General features: G+C 43.6%; 1 protein-coding gene and 1 long non-coding RNA gene across 2 annotated transcripts in view; one reads left to right on the forward strand and one right to left on the reverse strand.

Moving 5' to 3' along the window:
• The window catches only part of ACAN (aggrecan), an 89,771-nt gene extending 72,701 nt beyond the window's left edge, over positions 1–17,070 (forward strand). The window contains exons 14-18 of the mRNA XM_058156009.1: positions 3,956–4,114; positions 7,568–7,650; positions 9,033–9,177; positions 13,273–13,455; positions 15,273–17,070. Coding sequence (XP_058011992.1) covers positions 3,956–4,114; positions 7,568–7,650; positions 9,033–9,177; positions 13,273–13,455; positions 15,273–15,349 — 647 coding nt within the window. The 3' untranslated portion in view covers positions 15,350–17,070. The remainder of the gene's footprint in view (positions 1–3,955; positions 4,115–7,567; positions 7,651–9,032; positions 9,178–13,272; positions 13,456–15,272) is intronic.
• Positions 615–12,502, reverse strand: LOC131184570 (uncharacterized). The gene is made up of 3 exons (XR_009152000.1): positions 9,618–12,502; positions 4,029–4,090; positions 615–891 (listed from the first exon to the last, which is right to left on the reverse strand). It is a non-coding gene; the product is annotated as an uncharacterized LOC131184570 (long non-coding RNA).
• Positions 17,071–20,436: the final 3,366 nt, after the last annotated feature.

Genomic DNA, 20,436 nt, shown 5'->3' on the forward strand with positions numbered 1-20,436 from the left:
TCGTTCCCGACTCTAGGGGGCAGTGCTGATCTCCGTTTCAAAGCCGAAGAGCCAGCGCTGTCCGAAGACGTCTCCGTGGTCATGTGGCCAGCATGACTCAACACCAAAGGCTCACGGAATGCTGTTACCTTCCCACCAAAGGTGGTCCCTATTTTTCTACTTGCATTTTTTACCTGCTTTTGAACTGCTAGGTTGGCAGAAGCTGGGAAAAGGAACGGGAGCTCACCCCATTACGCGGCACTAGGGATTCGAACCGCTGAACTGCCGACCTTTCGATCGACAAGCTCAGCATCTTAGCCACTGAGCCCTAGGACGCAAATAACCACTGTTAAAAACAAATCTGGCTTTTCCGTTTCTTATTTAATTCAAAGGTTTGTTTAAAAAATTTAAAGGCCAATAGGATAGGGCTGGGGTCTGCAAACTTGACTCATTTAAGACTTGTGGACTTCAACTCCCAGAGTTCCTTAGCAAAGCAAAGCTGACTGAGGAACTCTGGGAGTTGAAGTCCACAAGTCTTAAAAGAGCGAAGTTTGCAGACCCCTGGGATAAGGAACCTGGCAGACAGCAAAGGTATTTGTTATCACACTGTTATCCAAAAGGAGTCCCCATTTTAGTGTTGTGTGTGTGTGTCTCTCTCTCTGAAGCTCTAAGATACCTGATTATTTGCGTTACCATTTTTCATAAGCAAAGAAAACCTTTTAGCTAAATCTATAGGCGACTCTCCCTCAACCTCAATTACAACTGCCACTTGAAAAAAATCACATCCTTTGTTGCAGGCAATTTTCCCTGAAAAATATGCATTTTATTCAAGTGCTTCTTCTCTTTGGTACACTTCGTTCCCTAAGCATCTATTTCCGGATGCATACCTCGATCAAAGCTGTACGGTAGAACCTGAAAGTTGTGAGGGGAAAAAAAACAAAAAGATAATTGCTTTACACTTTGTCTTGCAAAATAGACTGGTTTGTATTCCAACGCAAGCCACAACAATGTATGGATGCTTCGATGCGTGTTTGGCTAACAGGTTTTGGAAGCCTCCGTACTGAAAAAGGAAATTTGAATTATGAGTAGTCCTCAACTTACAAATACAATGGAGCCCAAAATTTCTGTTGCAAAGGAAGACAGTTGTTAAGGGAGTTTTACCCAGGGGTGAAATCTACTTACCTTCCTTACCGGTTTGGAAGTGCATGCGCCGCGCACGGCACATGTGTGCGCAGACCTCCTGCGCATGTGCAAAACACATTACTTCCTGGTTAAAACCAGGAAGTAATGACACCCGGGCAGGTAGGCGGAGCTTTGCTCCACCATCGTTACTGAATCGCCGAACTCCCGGCCATGATCGCTCCCTGATCGCATGATCCGGGAGCATTTCACCCCTGGTTTTACCCCATTTTACGGCCTTTCTTAACTGTTGTTAAGTAAATCACTCCCGTTGTTAAATTAGTCACATGGTTGTTAAGTGAACCTGGCTTCCCCTTTGACTTTAGCGGTCACTAAATGAACTGCTGTAAGTTGAGGACTTACCTGTATTCAAGCTTTTATTTGCAACCATGGGGAATTCAGAGGGACAAAATTGCCTGACAATTATTCATAAGGGGGAAAAGTTGTGAAGAGTCAAAAAATACCTGTCTGGGTGTCAGATGTACTTAAGATGAATATATTAGGTCCTTGCTCTGGTCTACTGTAAAAGGGTACTTATGTTTAGAAGCAGAGAATAAGGAGAAGAGAAAACACGTACTTATTCTGTTCTACTTGGCATTAATAATGTGACAATTGTGTTCGTCTTTCATCTCTCTTTACAAAAGGTTCCTATTCATTTGTCTCCCTCGCAGAAAATATAGGCTCATCTCTACTGAATGCTGAGATGCTTGGAGACAAAAATCAAATCTATTGAGATCGCTCCATTTATGGTTTCAGAACAACATTAGAAGCTCTGTTTATTTAAAAAAATGACGCTGTATAACGCTATGCAGCGCAAAGTACATAAGTATGAAATAGTCTGTTTTAGAGAGTAGGCATCATCCAATCCCTCGATGAAACTTTGCCATCCGACAGCAGGTTTTCTCTGCCCTATGGCATAGCATAACCCCCCCCCCATATTCAGATGGACTTGACCTTGATGGCCTTCAGAAGGCCTTGAAAATCTGGGTCTTCCCTGGCATTGAGCTAGGACAGTGGCTTACTCACTGAGTGCCAAACAGATATGTGTTTCGCACACTTCGCATGCACGTGCCATCCACGCTAATGCGTGGCTCCTCCCCCATGTGCTGCGTGCACAACCACACCGTCTGCCCATGCGCGCAGCTTTTGTGCACGCGCCCCACCGTGCGCTGCACATGCAGTCCCACCGTCTGCGCATGCACGCAGGTTTTGTTCAGCTCCGCCCGTGCGCTGCGCGTGCAATTGCACCAACTGTGCACGCGCCTGGTTTTCACGTGTGCAATGCAGGTGAGTGAACACTGTCTGTGCTTTGCATGCACTGCACACCAGTATTGTCAGGCGCATGCGCAAACGTGCACGCATGCACAGAGGCGCTCTGAAGACTAGCTGGGTCCCCTGAGTTGTGATCATGCGTACCGGAGACCCAAACGCCAGCTGGGACATGCACGCATGCGCAGCTCCAGGTGAGTTGGGCGACAGCTCGCGTGCCCAGAAAAATGGCTCTGTGTGCCACTTCCAGTAAACATGCCATATGTTCGCCATCACAGAGCTAGGATGTTAGTTGAAGAGAATGATTTTAGATGTGTATAACAGAATAAGAGAGTTGGAAGGGCCCTTGGAGATCTTCCATTCCAACCCCCGGCTCAAGCAGGAGACCCTATACCCGTGATGGTGAACCTATGGCCTTATTGGTGGGCACGCAAGCTCAGTTCCGGTGCGCATATGTGTGTGATTTTTGGGTCTTCTGGGCCCACCAGAAGTAGGGAAACAGACTGTTTCCTGCCTCCGGAGGGCCTCGAGGGGTGGTGGGGAAGGCCCCTTTTGCCCTCCCCAGACTCCTAGAGAGGTTCTGGAGCCTGGTAAGAGAGAAAAACAGGCCTACTGGGCCATCGCGTGCTAGGAGCGGGGAGAGTGGTGGGGGGGTTGCGTGCACATGCGTAGAATTACGCGCCCTCCCCTCCCCCCGCTTGCTCCTGGCATGTGATGGTAAAAAGGTTAGCCTCTAGTGATGGAGCACCCACAACTTCTGAAAGGCAAGCTGTTCTTACTATTATTTTTATGTTTTTATTACTTTGTTATCTGTTTATCTGTTGTGGACAAATTGCAGATCCCACAGTCATGGTTTTGAAGTTGGGCAGTCACATAAACTGATAAAATGCATTCATATCCAGCATAAAACTTTAGGTTCCCTTTGTGTGTGAGAAACTGCATAGGAGGGCACAACAATTAAATTGCACAAGCACATGGAACTGATTTTTAAAATTTCATATTCCCTCTTAAGGAAATTGTATGGATTAATTTCTCCATAACATGTATTAATTTATCCATGGCTAAAAAATATCCTGCAGGATTATATTTTTACTAGCTCATAATCTGAATGTTTCCTTAGATAGAAGCTGTATAGTTTAGATCAGGGGTCTCCAACCTTGGCCACTTTAAGACTTGTGGACTTCAACAACTCAGAATTCCTCAGCAAAGCCAAAGCTGGCTGAGGAATTCTGGGAGTTGAAATCCACAAAAAAGTGGCCAAGGTTGGAGACCCCTGGTTTAGATGACTGTAAAATACTTTTTTTTCATCCATCTTGACAGTTAATAAACTCTTCAGTACCCTTTACTTTAAGTGATGACATTCCTTGGCAAGAAATCAATAATTCTTTGTTTGTGGAGAAACAGGTAAGTTTTACACAACTTCTGAGTCAACTACCATCAAATTTTCTATAGAGTGTTTTGGAAGGGGTTAAATGTCACTCTCTGCTTTGATTCTTCTTCATGTGATTCTTTTCATGCTCATGTCTAGATCTGGCAGAATGTGAAACAGGCTGGACTAAATTTCAAGGTAACTGCTACAAGCATTTTGAAGAGAAACTCACCTGGATGGAGGCAGAGAAACTATGCCGAAAGCATCAATCCCACCTGAGCAGTATCATCACACCTGAAGAGCAAGAATTTGTGAACAGTAAGTATGGCAACTTGACATTTCTTTAAAAAAAAAAAAAAGCCCCAAACCAATGGGCTTCTAGGATTACAACACTGATTCTCAATATAGTACTGATTCTCAATTTCACTTACAGGAGGAGGGTTGTTGAGATAGGTTGACTTTTCACGGCTCAGCCTTTAAGTGGTGTATTTTAATAGACTGCACCATATTATTATCATGAACTGTAGTGCACAAAAGTTGTGTAAAATCCAAAGTTGGCAATATTTCAGCAGACAGAACCACAAATTAATCTATCACCCTTCAAAATACCTTTCGAATCCCTAGGAATGTCAAATAATTTAGCCTGATCAAATGGTCCAACTTTATATTCCTTCCTTTTGTGCTTCACAACCTTAGTCTTTGATTCGTTCCAGTTGTGTTGCAGGACTTGGTCTTTCAGCATTCTTTGATATTCCAAAACATTTTCAGAAGTTTTATCAAACTTCTTTGTGTTTCCAATAAAGAGGCATTATTCAGGATTCCTTGTTATAACTGCTGCTTGTTCTTTTCTTGATTTATCTCTTGTATTTCCATTTTAGTAATCTTTTCAGGTGTATTATAGTTCAAATTTTCAAATTCTATTTCAAGTAGAAGTTTAATATTTTATTCATGTTCTAATTCACCCAAAGAATTTCAATAAATAATTGGGTGCATTGTAAATGTGCTAAATATATCATCATTCAGTTGATATTCACTAATGATTATGGGACAAGCTAGACTAGACTAGACTATAGATTCTCAAACTGTGATTTGTAAATTGCTGACAGTCCCTGCTACTTTTCTGGAGGGAAGTGTTTGGGATTTTTTTAATCTAAGTATTGAATATCCTTTAAATATCCAAGCAACTTGAAATTATATAAATTATTTTATTTACTATGGAAAATTGAAGCATCTACAACTTTGGAGGGGGAATCATAAATTCATCATTAATGAATTCGGGCTTTAGTGTGTTGCCTTCATTTTATCATTTTTTCCCTTGCTTTTTTTCAGTCTGTTTGAATGTTGCTTATTGAATTCATAATATTTTCACTTTAGAAATAAAAACTGCATCGAAATTTGATAGATCACTAAATCAGCCAAAATAGTTGGATGTGTTCATTCTAATATTGATCAAGCAGCAAAACATGCATTTGAGAGCTTAACTTTTATTTTATTTTTTAAAAAATGTCAAACAAACTTGATAATAAAATGGGAGGCTACGAAATCTCTTATGTAAAAGGAAATATATAAGCCATAGAAGTCCAGTTAAAACTTCACAATTAGCAAGTGGATTAGATTTAGAGAAATCAATAATTTCTAAGTAAAGTCTAACAAGAAAGGTTCCCGAAATATATGCAATTACAAAAAAGAAAAGTAAAGAAAATAACTAGAAGTTTATAATAAAATATGCCAGAAAGGTTAAGAATATCTGTATTTGATCTTGCTTGCAGCTAATTTGTTTGATAACATGGTCCTGGTTATTAGGTACTTTAGTATAACTTTGGGCCATATGATACTGTATGAGAATGTTGGGTGTTTTTTTTTTTCTCTATTAAAAAAACCATACAATTTAAAGAGACCTTTCATTTCTTGGTAAGGAAAAATGGACCATTTTAGAAAACTATATGATATGGATGTAACCGTGTACTAGAAGTCTGTAAATCGTTCACAATGTAATTTGGATTTTCAAATGGATTCAGAGACCTGACTTGACCTAATTCAGACTTCTGAAATAATTTGGAACAAGTGCTTTTCCCCAGAGGCAAAAGATCCCCTGAATTGCCGATTAAGATCCAAATCAATTCAGAGGCATCCAATTTGAAGCTTCAGATCAATTCATAGGCCAAATGACTAATTGCCTTTCTAAAGTGATAGTTTGCATGGACCCATGGTTTACAGTTCGTAAGAACAGCTGGAAGCTTCCATCTGGACGTTCAGCACCCACCCACCCATCACATAAAAGCCAGCTTGGTATCAGGGGTGGGCTTCAAAAATTTTAGCAAGGGGTTCTCTTCCCGGTTGCTGGGTTGGCATGGCCTAGTCGGCCTCCTGCACTATGGTGGAGGGGTGGCATTTTTGCCTTCCCTGGGCTCTGGAGGTTTTTCTTGAGCCTCCGAGATGGCAAAAACGGCCACCCCAGGCTCTGGAGGCCCTCTGGAGGCTTCCCGAACTTCCAGTAGGCCCATTTTTTGCCCTCCCCGAACCTCTGCGTGTCCTCTGCACTTAACTGCATCCAAAACAGACCGCGTGTGGACTCCTTGGAGGGGCGGGGTGGGCGGGGCAGAGCCAGCCAGGAGTGGGAGTTGGGGGTTTTCCGAACCGCACAGAATCTTAGCTAGAAGTTCTCCCGAACCCCTGCAAACCTCCCAGCAGCCCATCCCTGCTTGGTATGCATGTAAAATCGAGTCTTTTGATCACTGTTCCCAGTCTGTGGTGCTCGTTACTCGTCTATTCACATTCTTGCCAATGCTGACGTGTAAAATGAAAACCTGGTTTGAACAAACCAGGGTTAACCATCATGGATTTTGCTGGGAGAAAATCAATCTTTTACATGGATGCATGGTAGCATTTTTTTTAATACTCATAGAAAAAATAAATGTGAAACTATTTTAAGAAAATGAGTCACGACTGAAGTCAGACACAATTGGTATACCACAGTTTTTATCGCTGGGCAAGTCATTGCTCTTTAGGCATAAGAGGAGGAGGAAGTCATTATTTTAAGTACAAAATCTTATGTGGTCTTATTTATCCAAGGAGGCTCAGATTATAATACACAATTATCCCCATATTTTTTTTAAATCTCTCCATAGTCCTTGAGAGAGACTTTTCTGAGAGGGCAACTAATTTCAGCTTGTGAGCTTCTGAAATGACTGGAGTTTATTTTGCAGTCGCTGGCAGACAAGGAAAGTACTGTAAGCTCAGATCTGGTTAGAAGAAAAATCAAACCAAGTTTAGACTAGAAGAAAGGAAAAGGCCAACTGCTTCTTTATGGCTGCCAACAAAACTCCATGGATGTCTCCAGGAAGGAGATGATCTGAGCTTGAAGAAGTTTCTTCCAAAATTATTCCACCTTGCTTGTTGTTTTGAAAAAATAAATACCGTATTTTTTGGAGTATAAAATACATTCAGTCCTCATTTAATGTGATCATTACTCAAACTAGAGCTGTGCAGCACTTTAGAGTCAAAAGCAAGCATCTCTTGGTAACTCCGTAAACCTTGCATGTCTCTTCCAGGACCCTTGTGCAACCCAAGAGGCAGATGTGCAGTACTGGGAACAGATGCAGCTGCTTTAAAGAACTATAGGCAATTTGGGTGTTCCAAAGCACCTTTTTGCATTGAATTCGAAGCGCTCCTTAGTTTAGTTTGAATCTTGCTTCCTAGGCTTAAAATCCAGAGAGCCTCCAAATAAACCAGCATTCATGGCTAATTTCTCTTTCTCTCTGTGTTATCTAGGCAATGCACAGAACTACCAGTGGGTTGGGCTAAGTGACCGAGCTGTAGAAGATGACTTTCGCTGGTCTGATGGACATTCTCTTGTAAGTTAGACTCTGAAAGATATCAAATATAGAGATGTTTCTAGACTGTTGGGAAATTAATGCTTCCAAGAATCCAACAGGACATCTATTTGGGGAATGCCAATTTGAAAAAAGACTACATGGACAGGAGGAAGTATGAGAAACAGCTAAGTTTGTAGCATGGATACAAACATTTCTTACTTTAGAAGTATGTTGCCCAATTCCCCAGATCTTCCTAGAGCAACCCAAAGTCTTAGAGACAGCTTCCAGAACCCACCAAATAATATATTTTTAATGTTACAGGACGGGAATGATTAAATATGTAGGGAGTAATGTTATTCATAGGGACACGGTGGCCCAGTAGCTAAGACACTGAGCTTGTCGATCAAAAGGTTGGCAGTTCAGCAGTTCGAATCCCTAGTGCCACGTAACAGGGTGAGCTCCCATTACTTGTCCCAACCTAGCAGTTCAAAAGCACGTAAAAAATGCAAGTAGAAAAATAGGGACCACCTTTGGTGGGAAGGTAACAGCGTTCACTGCACCTTTGGCATTGAGTCATGGCGGCCACATGACCACGGAGACTTCTTTGGACAGCACTGGCTCTTTGGCTTTGAAACGGAGATGAGCACTGACCCCTAGAGCCAGAAACAACTAGCACATATGTGCAAGGGGAACATTTACCTTTAATGTTACTCATGGCATCATTCCATTTTTACTAATATTGAGAGGGCGACCAAATTAAATCAGTATTGATCTTGGCTCCCTCTTTAATCTTAGAAATGCCCCCTTTGGAATGTAACCATCAGAAAGCCAAAATAGTCCATGGTCCAAAAAGAGGTTTGGCGTCTCAAAGCAGGATGGATTAGGCATCTTCCTTAATTAAAATGTCTTCCTTCCTCAAAGGTGCTTGTGATCCATAATGGAAAATGAACGTTTGATGGGAAAAGTACAGCCCTACCTAGCAAGCAGGTTATGACCCTCAAATTCCAGCACCATAGAGCAAAACCAACTTTATGGGAACGCGGCAACTGCTTCTAACTTTTTTAAAAATGGAGAACTTTTGAAAGGTCTAATGACTTTGCCCCTTCTCCCGTTGCTCCCACACACACACAGACACACACTTAACATAACATAACATAACATAACATCAGAGTTGGAAGGGACCTTGGAGGCCTTCTAGTCCAACCCCCTGCCCAGGCAGGAAACCCTACACCATCTCAGTCAGATGGTTATCCAACATTTTCTTAAAAATTTCCAGTGTTGGAGCATTCACAACTTCTGAAGGCAAGTCGTTCCACTTATTAATTATTCTAACTGTCAGGAAATTTCTCCTTAGTTCTAAGTTGCTTCTTTCTTCATCTGGCTCTCTGTTTGACTCCGGATCTTTTTCTCTCTTTCCTTAGCAATATGAGAACTGGCGACCTAACCAGCCGGATAACTTTTTTGCCAAAGACGAAGACTGTGTGGTCATGATCTGGCATGAGAAGGGTGAATGGAATGATGTGCCATGCAATTACCACCTCCCGTTCACTTGCAAGAAAGGAACAGGTGAGGCTCAACGTCCGGTGCAAAGGGGCTTACCCAGTCCAGTCAAGCAGTCTAAGGTTGTGACTGCAAAAGGCTTGCATCTCAGCAGTCAAGATCCTGAGAACAGAGTAGTAAGCCACTGTCAGGATTGAGCAATGATTAAGGGTGCTGAGCTAAGGTGACCAGCTTTTTTTCCAATGAGAAGGAGGACACAAATAAATTGAAGAGTTGAAATGGCAATTTCCTCTTTCTTGATTTTTCCATCCCTAAATGAAATTTAAAATTAAAAATAAAATATAGCGCTACACGAACGATGCCAGCACATTCATTATGAATAAATAAAATGAATTATTTAAAACTGAAACAATAACAAAAGTGAATATACTTGTAAATAAAATTATACATGTTTGGAAATTATTAAACAGATAAAGTATTAATACAACGTGAATTATTGTACTCACCAGAGTATGATTGAATATTCACTGAGAAAGAAGGGAGTCTAATGTCTGCGTGTGTGCCGTGTCGTGTTTCGGTAAGAAGTAAAAAAGTCACTTGCGTGTGGCGGACTCTTGCACGTGGCACACTCTCTCAAAACAATTATCTTGTGCGGAGCGCATGCGTTTCATAATTGTGTCTCGCTGCACTGTACCGAGTCTTGACAAATCGTCATGTCAAATACAAATGCATCACATCACATGCAACGGATCGGATTGGCATCGATCGAATATGGAGATTTACAGATTAGTCTTCAAATATTGAAAAGCAGGACATGTAGGAGGACACTTTTCGAGAGAGGACAGAACTTACAGAAGAAGGACTGTCCTCCCTAAAGGAGGACGATTGGTCACCTTAGCTAAGCAGTGAGGCAAGACTCAAGGAAAGGCATGGCAGATCCTAGAACTGGCTGTCCCCGCAGCTGAAAATGAAATATTGAAAGCTACTGGCCCTGTTCCAAGTGCAACACATGCTAATCATAACCAGTTGTCGAAAACAGGCCTCTTGGAAGCCATAATTCACTCTAAGGATATTGCTACAAGTGCTACATTCATGAGGCTCTTCCGGGTAATTTAACGTGTCTTCATTTGAACTTCTCCAGGGTACATGCATTGTTCTGGTACATATTTAAGCCTGCTTAGTGCCTGGTGTGACTTTTGTTCTTCTTTCTGGGACGACAGTTTGAGAAGATCATAATCCATGTGTCCTGGAGTAGCGGTCACCAACTGCTGGTCCATGGACCACTGGTGGTCCATGAGAAAATTTTGGTGGTCCCCAGAAAAATTATTTGCATTTGTTATATTGCCATAAAATCAGGGGTCCTGAAACTACAGCCCCTGGGACAGATACGTGCAATGAATGTTTGTGTTGCTGCAGAGAGTCTCTCCCTTTGAGGACTTTTTGTGTGAATCAGAGGGGGGCAGAAATTCCAACTTGAGGTCTGCTTCAGCCTCCTGGTGTGGGGCTTTGGGTGAAGGCTAAGGGGAAGAGCCACTGGTGGCAAAGAACCGGAGGGCCTTGTTCCAGTGGAACTGCATCATGGCCTGGAATTGGCTGATCATCTTAGCCCGCTGAGCCTCCAGGCACCGTTACCTGGCCTTGCACTCCCACAGGTCTTCCCTCTGCTTGGAAAGCCTATGCTCGTAGTCCTCAGTGAGGTGCTTCTGCTGAGCCTCCTTCTCGGTCAGATCCAGTTTGAACTGAGCCAGCTGTTTTGTCAACTCTTTCTCATGGTGGCTGCTTAGCTCCAGCAACTGCTTCCTGTTGGGGCCCTAAGGAACCCGGGTGGGCAGGCGAGGATTAGCGAGTAGAGGCTGCAAAGGCACCCCTCGACATGAGTGACATCGAGTTGGCCGCGCCCACCCAGTCACATGACTACCTTGCCACGCCCACCCAGCCGGTCATTAGGCAGATCATATTAGTGGTCCGTGGGATTTAAAATTATGAATTTAGTGGTCCCTGAGGTTCAAAAGGTTGGTGATCCCTGTCCTGTAGTTAATCAAGAAAGGCCAAAGCACTTCTCCCAAACTGTTGTTTCTGGCCCAACGTTTCAATCAGCCCCCTATAATTGGGTCTGGTCTTTACTTAAATGTCCTACAATGCTTCCATATCACATTGGACTATGACACTATAGGAAATTTAAGGATAACCACTTTCTGCAGTGCTACTAGTCCTCAGGCAGTTGTTTCCCCAAGTCTGTCTCAAGCCATTCCTTCACATACCAGTATTATTTGTATTATAGCAATACAAATATTATTTGTAATATAGCAATAGCACTTAGACTTATGTACCGCTTCACAGTGCTTTACAGCCCTCCCTAAGCGGTTTACAAAGTCAGCCTCTTGCCCCCCCCCCCAACAATCTGGGTCCTCATTTTACCCACCTCACGGGGTGAAATTCAGCAAGTTCTAACAGGTTCTGTAGAACCAGTAGCAGAAATTTTGAGCAGTTCAGAGAACCAGCAAATACCTCTTCTGGCTGGCCCCAGAGTGGGGAGGGAATGGAGATTTTGCAATATCCTTACCCCAGGAGTGGGGAGGGAATGGAGATTTTGCAGTATCCTTCCCCTGCCACGCCCACCAAGCCATGCCCACAGAACCGGTAGAGAAAATTTTTGAATTTCACCCCTGCCACCTCAGAAGAATGAAAGGCTGTGTCAACTTGGTGAGATTCGAACTGCCGAATTGCTGGCAGCCTACAGTCAGCAGAAGCAGCCTTGCAATACTGCATTCTAACCACTGCTCACCAGGGCTCTAATATCTAAGGAGCTTCTTAATGTATAACAACATTATACATTGTTTGTATACATTGTTTGTATACATAACAAAGTCACATTGTTCTTACCACTGACTTGATTCTCACTGGAGTGCCTTATCACTTCAAAGCTGCCCTGATATTTTGGTGTACAGCTAAATATTATCCTCTTTCGGTAGCAAGATTGGATAAAAAAAAACAGTACAATGCACTTGTAGTAAGGTCAGTGGGCCAAACCATAATTCAGAAACAAGTCCAGAGGCTGAAATATAAACATGAAAAATTACAATTTTCAGTGATAAGCAGCAAGGTGTTATCCAGTAGAAGTAAAAGTCAGACATTCCAGGAAATTAAGATGCTTTAGAGTCCAGACGCAAAGTCATATTGATACTATACATTTTCAAGCCTTTGACTGTGTTTATATGGTCTGGTGCAGAGGTTCCCAATCTTTTTCGCCCGCGGCTCCCCCGGAAATCCGACCTGCAACTGCGCATGCGCACCAGACGCGCCCGCGGCTCCCCGGAAATCCGACCTGCAACTGCGCATGCGCACCAGACGCCCCAGAAATGGCGCATCAGCGCCGGACCCAGCGGGCGCAGATATTCATGGCGCCCCCAGTGATAGCGGCTCCTGGGAGCCGCGGCTCACAGTTTGGGAATCACTGGTCTGGTGCATTCTGATGATCAGAAATTATAACTACAGGAGCAGCCAGGAGCTGTTGTGGCCCACCAGTGGTCAGCAAAGCTGGCAGCGGATTCGGACAGTGAGGAGGTTGGGGAGGAACATGGGCCAGTCCTGGAGTCTGGGGAAGGCTCTAATGAGGGCTCTGCATTGGAGGCAGAGAGGGGGCCAGGGCCAGATGCCAGTTATCAGCTGCCTTCAGAGTCAGACATCAGTGAGGCAGACGAGCAGCTGGAGCCTGTTCCCAGTGTGCGCATGCTCAGAGTTGCCAGATGAAGGAAACAGATAAAGAACAAGGGTCGACTTGGGAGTAAGGCCACAGGTGGATGATGAATGGCCCCTTCCAAAGGGAATAAAAGAGGAGCAAAGGGGGAGTGGAGTTTGCGGGAGACAATTAGATCGCCTAATTGGTTCGTGACCCTCCGAGACTCTTTGCCAAGTTTTGAAGATATCGGCCTGGCAGCTCTTCAAGCCAGATCAGGTATGTGACTGTAAATTCTCCTTTGAAAGACTTTGCTGAAGGTGAATGAGAGGAATTCATTGTTCGTTTAATAAAAGGGGTTTTGTCGGGACCAGGATTCCGCTTCGTGCTTTTTGGGGAAGCCTGGGTCAGAACAGGAGCATCCTGTTGGCCGAGTGCTGCTTTGAGCAGAAAACAATTTGAAAAATGTCCTTTTCTTCCCCCAGTTGCCTGTGGAGAGCCTCCTGCAGTTGAGAATGCCAGGCACTTTGGCAAGAAGAAAGACCGCTATGAGATCAACGCTATGGTGCGCTACCAGTGCAATCAGGATTACATACAGCGTCATGTGCCCATCATCCGATGCCAATCAAATGGGCAGTGGGAAGAGCCTCGGATAGCCTGTATAGACCGTACGTAAGGTTTTTTGATAAAATTTTCAGCATTTGTTCCCTTTCCCCTATAACCAATAGAGGGAGGGTATAGCAGCCCAAATAAAGAGTGGTGCGGTGGAGCTCTCGCCTCACAATCAGGAGACTGTGAGTTCAATCCTTCATAGAGGCAGATATTTCTCTCTCTGGGCACACTGAATATATCTGCTAAACAAAACTCCGCATTGGCACCAGGAAGGGCATCCAGCCATTAAAACACTCTGCTAGCTCCATTCAGTGGCCAGGCTCCACTCCACAAGGGATTACGGGGTCATTAATAGATGGTGATGATGATGATAGCAGCCCAAATGGAAATTTAGAACAATATTTATTCAACCGGATTAGATAGATAGATAGATAGATAGATAGATAGATAGATAGATAGATAGATAGATAGATAGATAGATAGATAGATAGATATACACATGATGTTATATTGATTAATTTAATCGTCTGGGTTTGTATTACCTTGGTTTATAAACCAAACTGGGTAGTTATGGCTAAGCCAACTAGTATGCAACTATCTATATTAAGTATTTCTGGATTCAAGAAAAAAGGGGGAGGGTAAAGTTTGGGTATTATTTGCCTTGGGGTGACTCAGTGAAGTAGACAACTCGGGAGAAAATAAAGTAGAAGGAGAGATACTGTCTTTCCTCATGATGGAATTAGAGCTTCAACAGATTCTTTGCATCTCTCTCTACCCTGTTCACACTATTTGTATGAACCACCATTACTTTGTAATGTTCTTTTAATTAGGAGGGAAATCCCTGAAAGACTTTCCACAAACGAGGTTGAAACCTGCTTTCAATTAAGACGATGCCTGCGCTGCTACAGAAACGTTCCCTTGTGTACCACGTTTCGGTTCTAGCTTTTCTTTTCCTTGTTAGCAAGCGATCAGATGGTTCATTCTAACATTCAGGCTGCTCCACTGAACCTCTGGCTACGTGTAGAAATGCTCTCGACAATAGCTTTAACATGACAGAGATTACGGATTCAAATATCTAGGAAAGCTGGATTGCAGGGGCTGTCTGGTAAATGGAGCACAGAGTCCTTTAATTAACTAAAGGATTGCCAATAGCTGGCAAGGTCCTCTTGGACAACATATGGTCCTCAGCAAACTTCTATAAATCTTGGGTTTCTCAGAATTGTACAAGAACAGAGAGCAAGCAGAGGAACTCGCAAAGACAGGATGAGTATAAATTAAAGAGGGGTAAAAAAAGGGGCAGTCTCCAGGGTTTAGAATTCAACCTTTCAGCCCAGCCAACTGGTCAGTGGTAGAAGAAGATGAGGTTCCAGCACAGGCTCTCTAGTCTCTTCCTCTTTATCCTCAACATTTCCTGGAATGGTCATGCAAGCACATATTGCACATCGCACGACCATCCCTTCAAACAGCTCATCCACAGGACAGGAACCAAGTTCTCTCTGGCAGGGCCTGAAATCTGTTTGTGGGAAGGTGGAATGGAGGGACAGGGAAGAAGACAAGACAGGGCCTTCCTGCCCCCTTCCCCCACCCCCCATGCATCAAGAAATCCCCACCCAACTAATACATCAATTCCCAGGGGTCCAAAAGTAAGGGGGGGAGAAGCACAATTGTGCAAGAGGAAAAAATCTGGCACTCGCAACAACACGCTGCAGCCTCTGTGGTGTTTTTCCACAGGGAGAGGGAGAGAGGGAGAGAGAGAGAGAGGGCCAACGGGAGGGAAAAACTCATTCAATCCAACCCAGGGACAAGCCAGGCCTCTGTGTAGCCACCGTTCCTGAGTAACAAGGTCTCCTTTCTTCCCTCTCTCCTCCCACAGCCTCCACCTATAAGCGCAGGCTACACAAGAGAAGCTCACGGGCTCGATCAAGGACCAATGGAAAGATGACGGCATGAGCCACCCTTCCCACAGAAGCAATCGGGGAGCAGAGACGGACAGACAGGCAGAGAGAAAGAGAGAGAGAATTTATGGAACAGTTATATTAACAAAATTGATATATTTTTCATTGTTGTTGCTTTTAAGGGGGGAAGTCTCATTATATAAGGAACAATGTGTGTATATATAAAGAAAAAGAACAAAAAAAAAAGAAGGGAGGGGGGGTACCCTTTGCAAACTAGGAAGCAAACACGATTCCAGCATCTTTTTTTTTTAATAATAATAATAATAATGATTGTTAGAGCCAACTATCTTTGTGCCTTTGTGGGGGAGGGGGCAGGGAGGTTTACAAAGGGTTAAGTTAAATAATAGATTATCTGGAGGAGGAGGAGGAGGAGGAGGAGGAGGAGGAGGAGGAGGAGGAGGAGGAGGAGGATGGGGGAAATCCTGATTTTTATCTCACAAGAAGTGTGATTTTTAAACTGCAGAGTGGAGAAGTACTTTTTAGAAGCCCCCTTTCCAATCCATCTATCTGAGCCGAGGTGGCACAGCAGTGGTTAGAGTGCAGTACTGCTGACTGCTGCTTTCAGCTGACTGCTAGCTGCAGTTCGGCAGTTCAAATCTCACCAGGCTCAAGGTTGACTCAGCCTTCCATCCTTCTTTCCGAGGTGGGTAAAATGAGGACCCAGATTGTTGGGGGCCATTGGCTGACTCTGTAAACCGCTTAGAGAGGGCTGTAAAAGCACTATGAAGCGGTATACAAGTGCTATTGCTATCTTTCCACATTGCAAGAAATATCACCGGATTGAGTGGGAACTACAGAGAGGAAGCGAGCAGAAGCGGGGCAAAGTATTGTTAAGGGGGGAGGAAGGGGTCAGGAAAGCTCTTTTTCAGCTCTCCCGAATACATCATCATCATCATCATCATCATCATCATGGGGGCCAATGGCGGTTGCTTCTTTTTGGATGTGTTCATTCCTTTAAATAAATGCAAAATGTCAAATCACGTGTGGAAGTTGAAATTAGCCAGAGCATCAGAGGCGCTCAAATGCAAACAGGTAAGGTGGGGGCAGGGCAGAACAAAATTCCCCACCTTACCGCCTGTTTTTTTCAGTTCCAGACCTTCGTGGTCAGATTCCGGTGATCCTAGCTGAACTTGACGCTGCATCTCTTCTGACTCGTTTCTCCCGCTCCCCGTTTTTAATTCTGCGGGAACGGGCTTGGAAGCAGGCTGGGCCGCATACATAACGCAACTTCATATGCCTATGTTTCTTCTTGCTGCAGTTTTTTTTCCCCAAGGGATACCTGGCAGACTCCCATCCTGAGACGGCGTTTTCTCTCTCACAGGGAACGGTGCAGGGCGCTTGAGATTCCCTGCACCTATTTATATATTTTTTTTAAAAAAATACGTATATGTGTTATATGAATTGAAAGCAGAGAGGAAAACTGAGAAGAGTCATTTTTACAGTAACTTAAAACGGACTTGTCCAACGTCTTGGAGATGCTGGTAGGAATTCAGCTTTGGGTATGTGCTGTGTATACAATGGGGGAAGGGGGAAATGTTTGGAGACGAGGGAGTGGGGGCGGAGAGAGGGTCCGGTGAACAGGACCAGGAAGAGCCTTTTAAATTGCAAAAGGGAAAAAAGAAAAAGAAAAAAACATCCAGGAAAAGAAGCTCCAGAATTATATTTTCTTTTCTTTTAAACTCCTGTGTGCACAAAACAAAACAAAACAAAAACAAAAACCAGCAACTCTGGAATGAAAAAAAGAGCCAAGCCTATTGCTGTCAGTGCTATGGTGAATCCTTGTACAAATAAAAGTTGTTGAAATTTAACCTGGCTAAGGTGCTATTTGCATGCACTGGGGGGGTGGGGGTGCACCTGGATGTATGAATGTGTTTGGTTATCGGGGTACATGCACCGCTTGTGGGTGAGTGGTGCGGTGGCCTAGTGGTGGAGCTCTCGCTTCGCAATCAGGAGGCTGCAAGCTCAATCCTAGACAGAAGCAGATATTTCTCTCTCTCTGGGCACAATGAGACTATTGTCAGCTTTGGAAGCCATACTAGGCTGACAACTATATCTGCTGGACAAAACTCCGCATTGGCAACAGGAAAGGCATCCGGCCAATTAAAACACTCTGCTAGCTCCATTCAGTTGCCCAGACTCCACCATGCAAGGGATTGTGGGGTCGTTAAAGAAGATCATGATGCACCACTTGTGGGTAAATGTAGGGCAGATCAAATGCCCTGCTTGGTCACCTCCAAAAGAGAGGACGGCTAAGACCCCATAGCTCAACAAGATTCACATGGAGGTCTGGAGATGAGAGGCCCTTCAAAAGAGACACCTAACAGCAGTCCTAATGAGTTGACATTGCTCACTGAAGCAGTCTCCTGTTTTGTACATCCTTTTATAAGCGGGTAGTTTGTAAACGTTTAAAAATGCTCATCCGGTCGTGCCTGTTTACCTTCTGTTTAACAGCGTGGTGGTAGAAAACTCCCATTTCATAGTCCTGAAATCATGACAGTGCTAGTATCCAAGTGAAACCAGGGGAGTAAATTTAAAGTGCCTGGGTGGGGAGAAGGTAGCCCAGCCTTTATGACCAAAGAGTAATTAGGAGTCCTTGGTGCTCTCTGAACTTGGTGCTTTTCTTGCAGATATTTCATCACCCAAACTAGGTAGCATCATCAGTTCTAGTAAGGAGAGAGATTTGAGAGGAGGAGGAGGAGGAGGAGGAGGAGGAGGAGGAGGAGGAGGAGGAGGAGGAGGAGGAGGAGGAGGAGGAGGAGTCCTTGGTGCTCTTTCAACTTGGTGCTTTTCTTGAAGACATTTCATTACCCAAACTAGATAACATCATTGGTGCTAGTCAGATAACATCAGATAAAAAATTTTAACTTATTTATTTGTCACTTGTATATAAGATAACAGGTAAAAGCCTAAACACAATTTGGATACATGAAAAGAATAAGTAAAAAAGAATATTAGGACAGGGACGGTAGGCACCCAGGTGCACTTATGCAAGCCCCTTAGACCGCTTAGGAATGGGGTGAGGTCAACAATAGACAGTTTAACCTTAAAGTTTTGGGGGTTTGGGGAAGAAACCACAGAGTCAGGTAGTGCATTCCAGGCATTGCCACTCTGTTACTGAAGTCATATTTTCTGCAATTGAGTTTGCAGAGATTTACCTTGAGTTTGTATCTATTATTTATTCATGTATTCTTGTGGTTAAAGCTGAAGTAGTCATTGACAGGTAGGACGTTGTAGCAGATAATTTTATATACTAGGCTTAGGTCAGACTGAAGTCGGCGTAGTTCTAAGTTGTCTAAGCCCAAAATTTGGAGTCTGGTGGCATAAGATATTTTATTGCAAGCAGAGGAGTGGAGGACACTTCTCGTAAAATATCTCTGGACTCTCTCGATTGTATTTATGTCCACTATACAGTGTGAGTTCCAGACAGATGAGTTGCATTCAAGAATTGGTCTAGCAAATGTTTTGTACGCTCTAGTTAGTAGTACAATATTACCAGAAAAGAAGCTACGCAAGATTAGGTTAACAACCTTTTTGGCAATGTTGTTAACAGTGGGCTCTGGCGCTTAGATCTTTAGAAATGAGTACTCCAAGGTCCTTGACAGAGTGAGGGTCATCTACAAGGTCATGTCCATCTAATTTGCATTTTATGTTTTGATTATTATTAATTTTTTTGCCAATGTGCAAGACAGAGCATTTATTGATTGAGATTTGAAGTTGCCACTTGTTAGACCAATCTGCCACATACCTGTAGTCAAGATCTTTTTGAAGGGTAGTTTTCATTGTCTGTGATGTTGAATAGTTTAACATCGTCAGCGAAGAGAACACAGTTGCTTTTAATATGATCACAAAGGTCATTAATGTAAAGTATGAAGAGTGTTGGACCTAAAACACTGCCTTGGGGAACACCACTATTAACAGGTACAGGATTTGATAGAGCGCTTCCTCTTGTTGTCTGTTGGACAGGAAGGCAGCTATTCATTTATGTAGGAGTCCAGAAATGCCATAGGATTTTAGTTTTAGAAGTAATTTGTCATGTACCACCGAATCAAAAGCTTTACAGAAGTCTATGTAAACTGCACCGATGATGTTACCTGCAGTAATTTGGCTAATGAAACATCCACAAGCAAACCACCTACCAGTAGCTCGGAGAACACCAAGGGCCCCTCATTCCATCCCTGAGCTACAAATATTCTCCTTTATTGGTACAAGGCTTCTAGAAAAGTAAGGAGGAAAGAGATGAAGATACAATTCTCTAATAGACCCTGTGTTGTCCTACACACAGCAAGGGGGTTAACGCCATTAAACAGGATAACGTCCTCCTGCAGTCTGAGGCTGCCTTCAGTGGTAAGAACAGTAAAGCAACCTCTGTAAACCGTTTGGACTCTTGACATAAAGAGGGTGTTTTAATTTGATTTCAATATTTAGGCAGAGCGTTTCGATCTGTGCTGTAAACAGCAGAGACCTTTCATGAGTCGTGATGAATGCAGCTCATTCAAAACTCTGTCCAGTTTTTCCTTCGGCCCGTCCACGCCCCCCACCATGTTTCCTTTCCACCCACCACCCACCCCGCCCAACGCATCTCACTTTTCAACACGTTCTTTCCATTCTGCTCCCAAATGCTCAGGATTCATCACTGTATCCCACTACCCACCTTCAGTGCTATTTCTGTTTGAGTAGAATCGGGTAAGAAAAAGAAAAAAACTTCTGGAGAAACTTAAGATCGGTTGAAGGCAGTGGTGGGATTCAGCCAGTTCGCACCACTTCGGGAGAACCGGTTGTTAACTTTCTGAGCAGTTTGGTGAACTGGTTGTTGGAAGAAATTATTAGGGCAGAGAACCGGTTGTTAAATTATTTGAATCCCACCACTGGTTGAAGGGCAGCTTCGGTAATCAGGATGGATTGGAATAGAATAATAGAGTTGGAAGGGACCTTGGAGGTCTTCTAGTCCAACCCACTGCTTAGGCAGGAAACCCTACATCACTTCAGACAAATGGTTATCGAACCTCTTCTTAAAAACTTGCATTGTTGGAGCATTCACAATTTCTGAAGGCAAGTTGTTCCACTGGTTAATTGTTCTCACTA

Source organism: Ahaetulla prasina, chromosome 13 (assembly GCF_028640845.1).
Source record: "Ahaetulla prasina isolate Xishuangbanna chromosome 13, ASM2864084v1, whole genome shotgun sequence".
NCBI classification, from domain to species: Eukaryota; Metazoa; Chordata; class Lepidosauria; order Squamata; family Colubridae; genus Ahaetulla; species Ahaetulla prasina.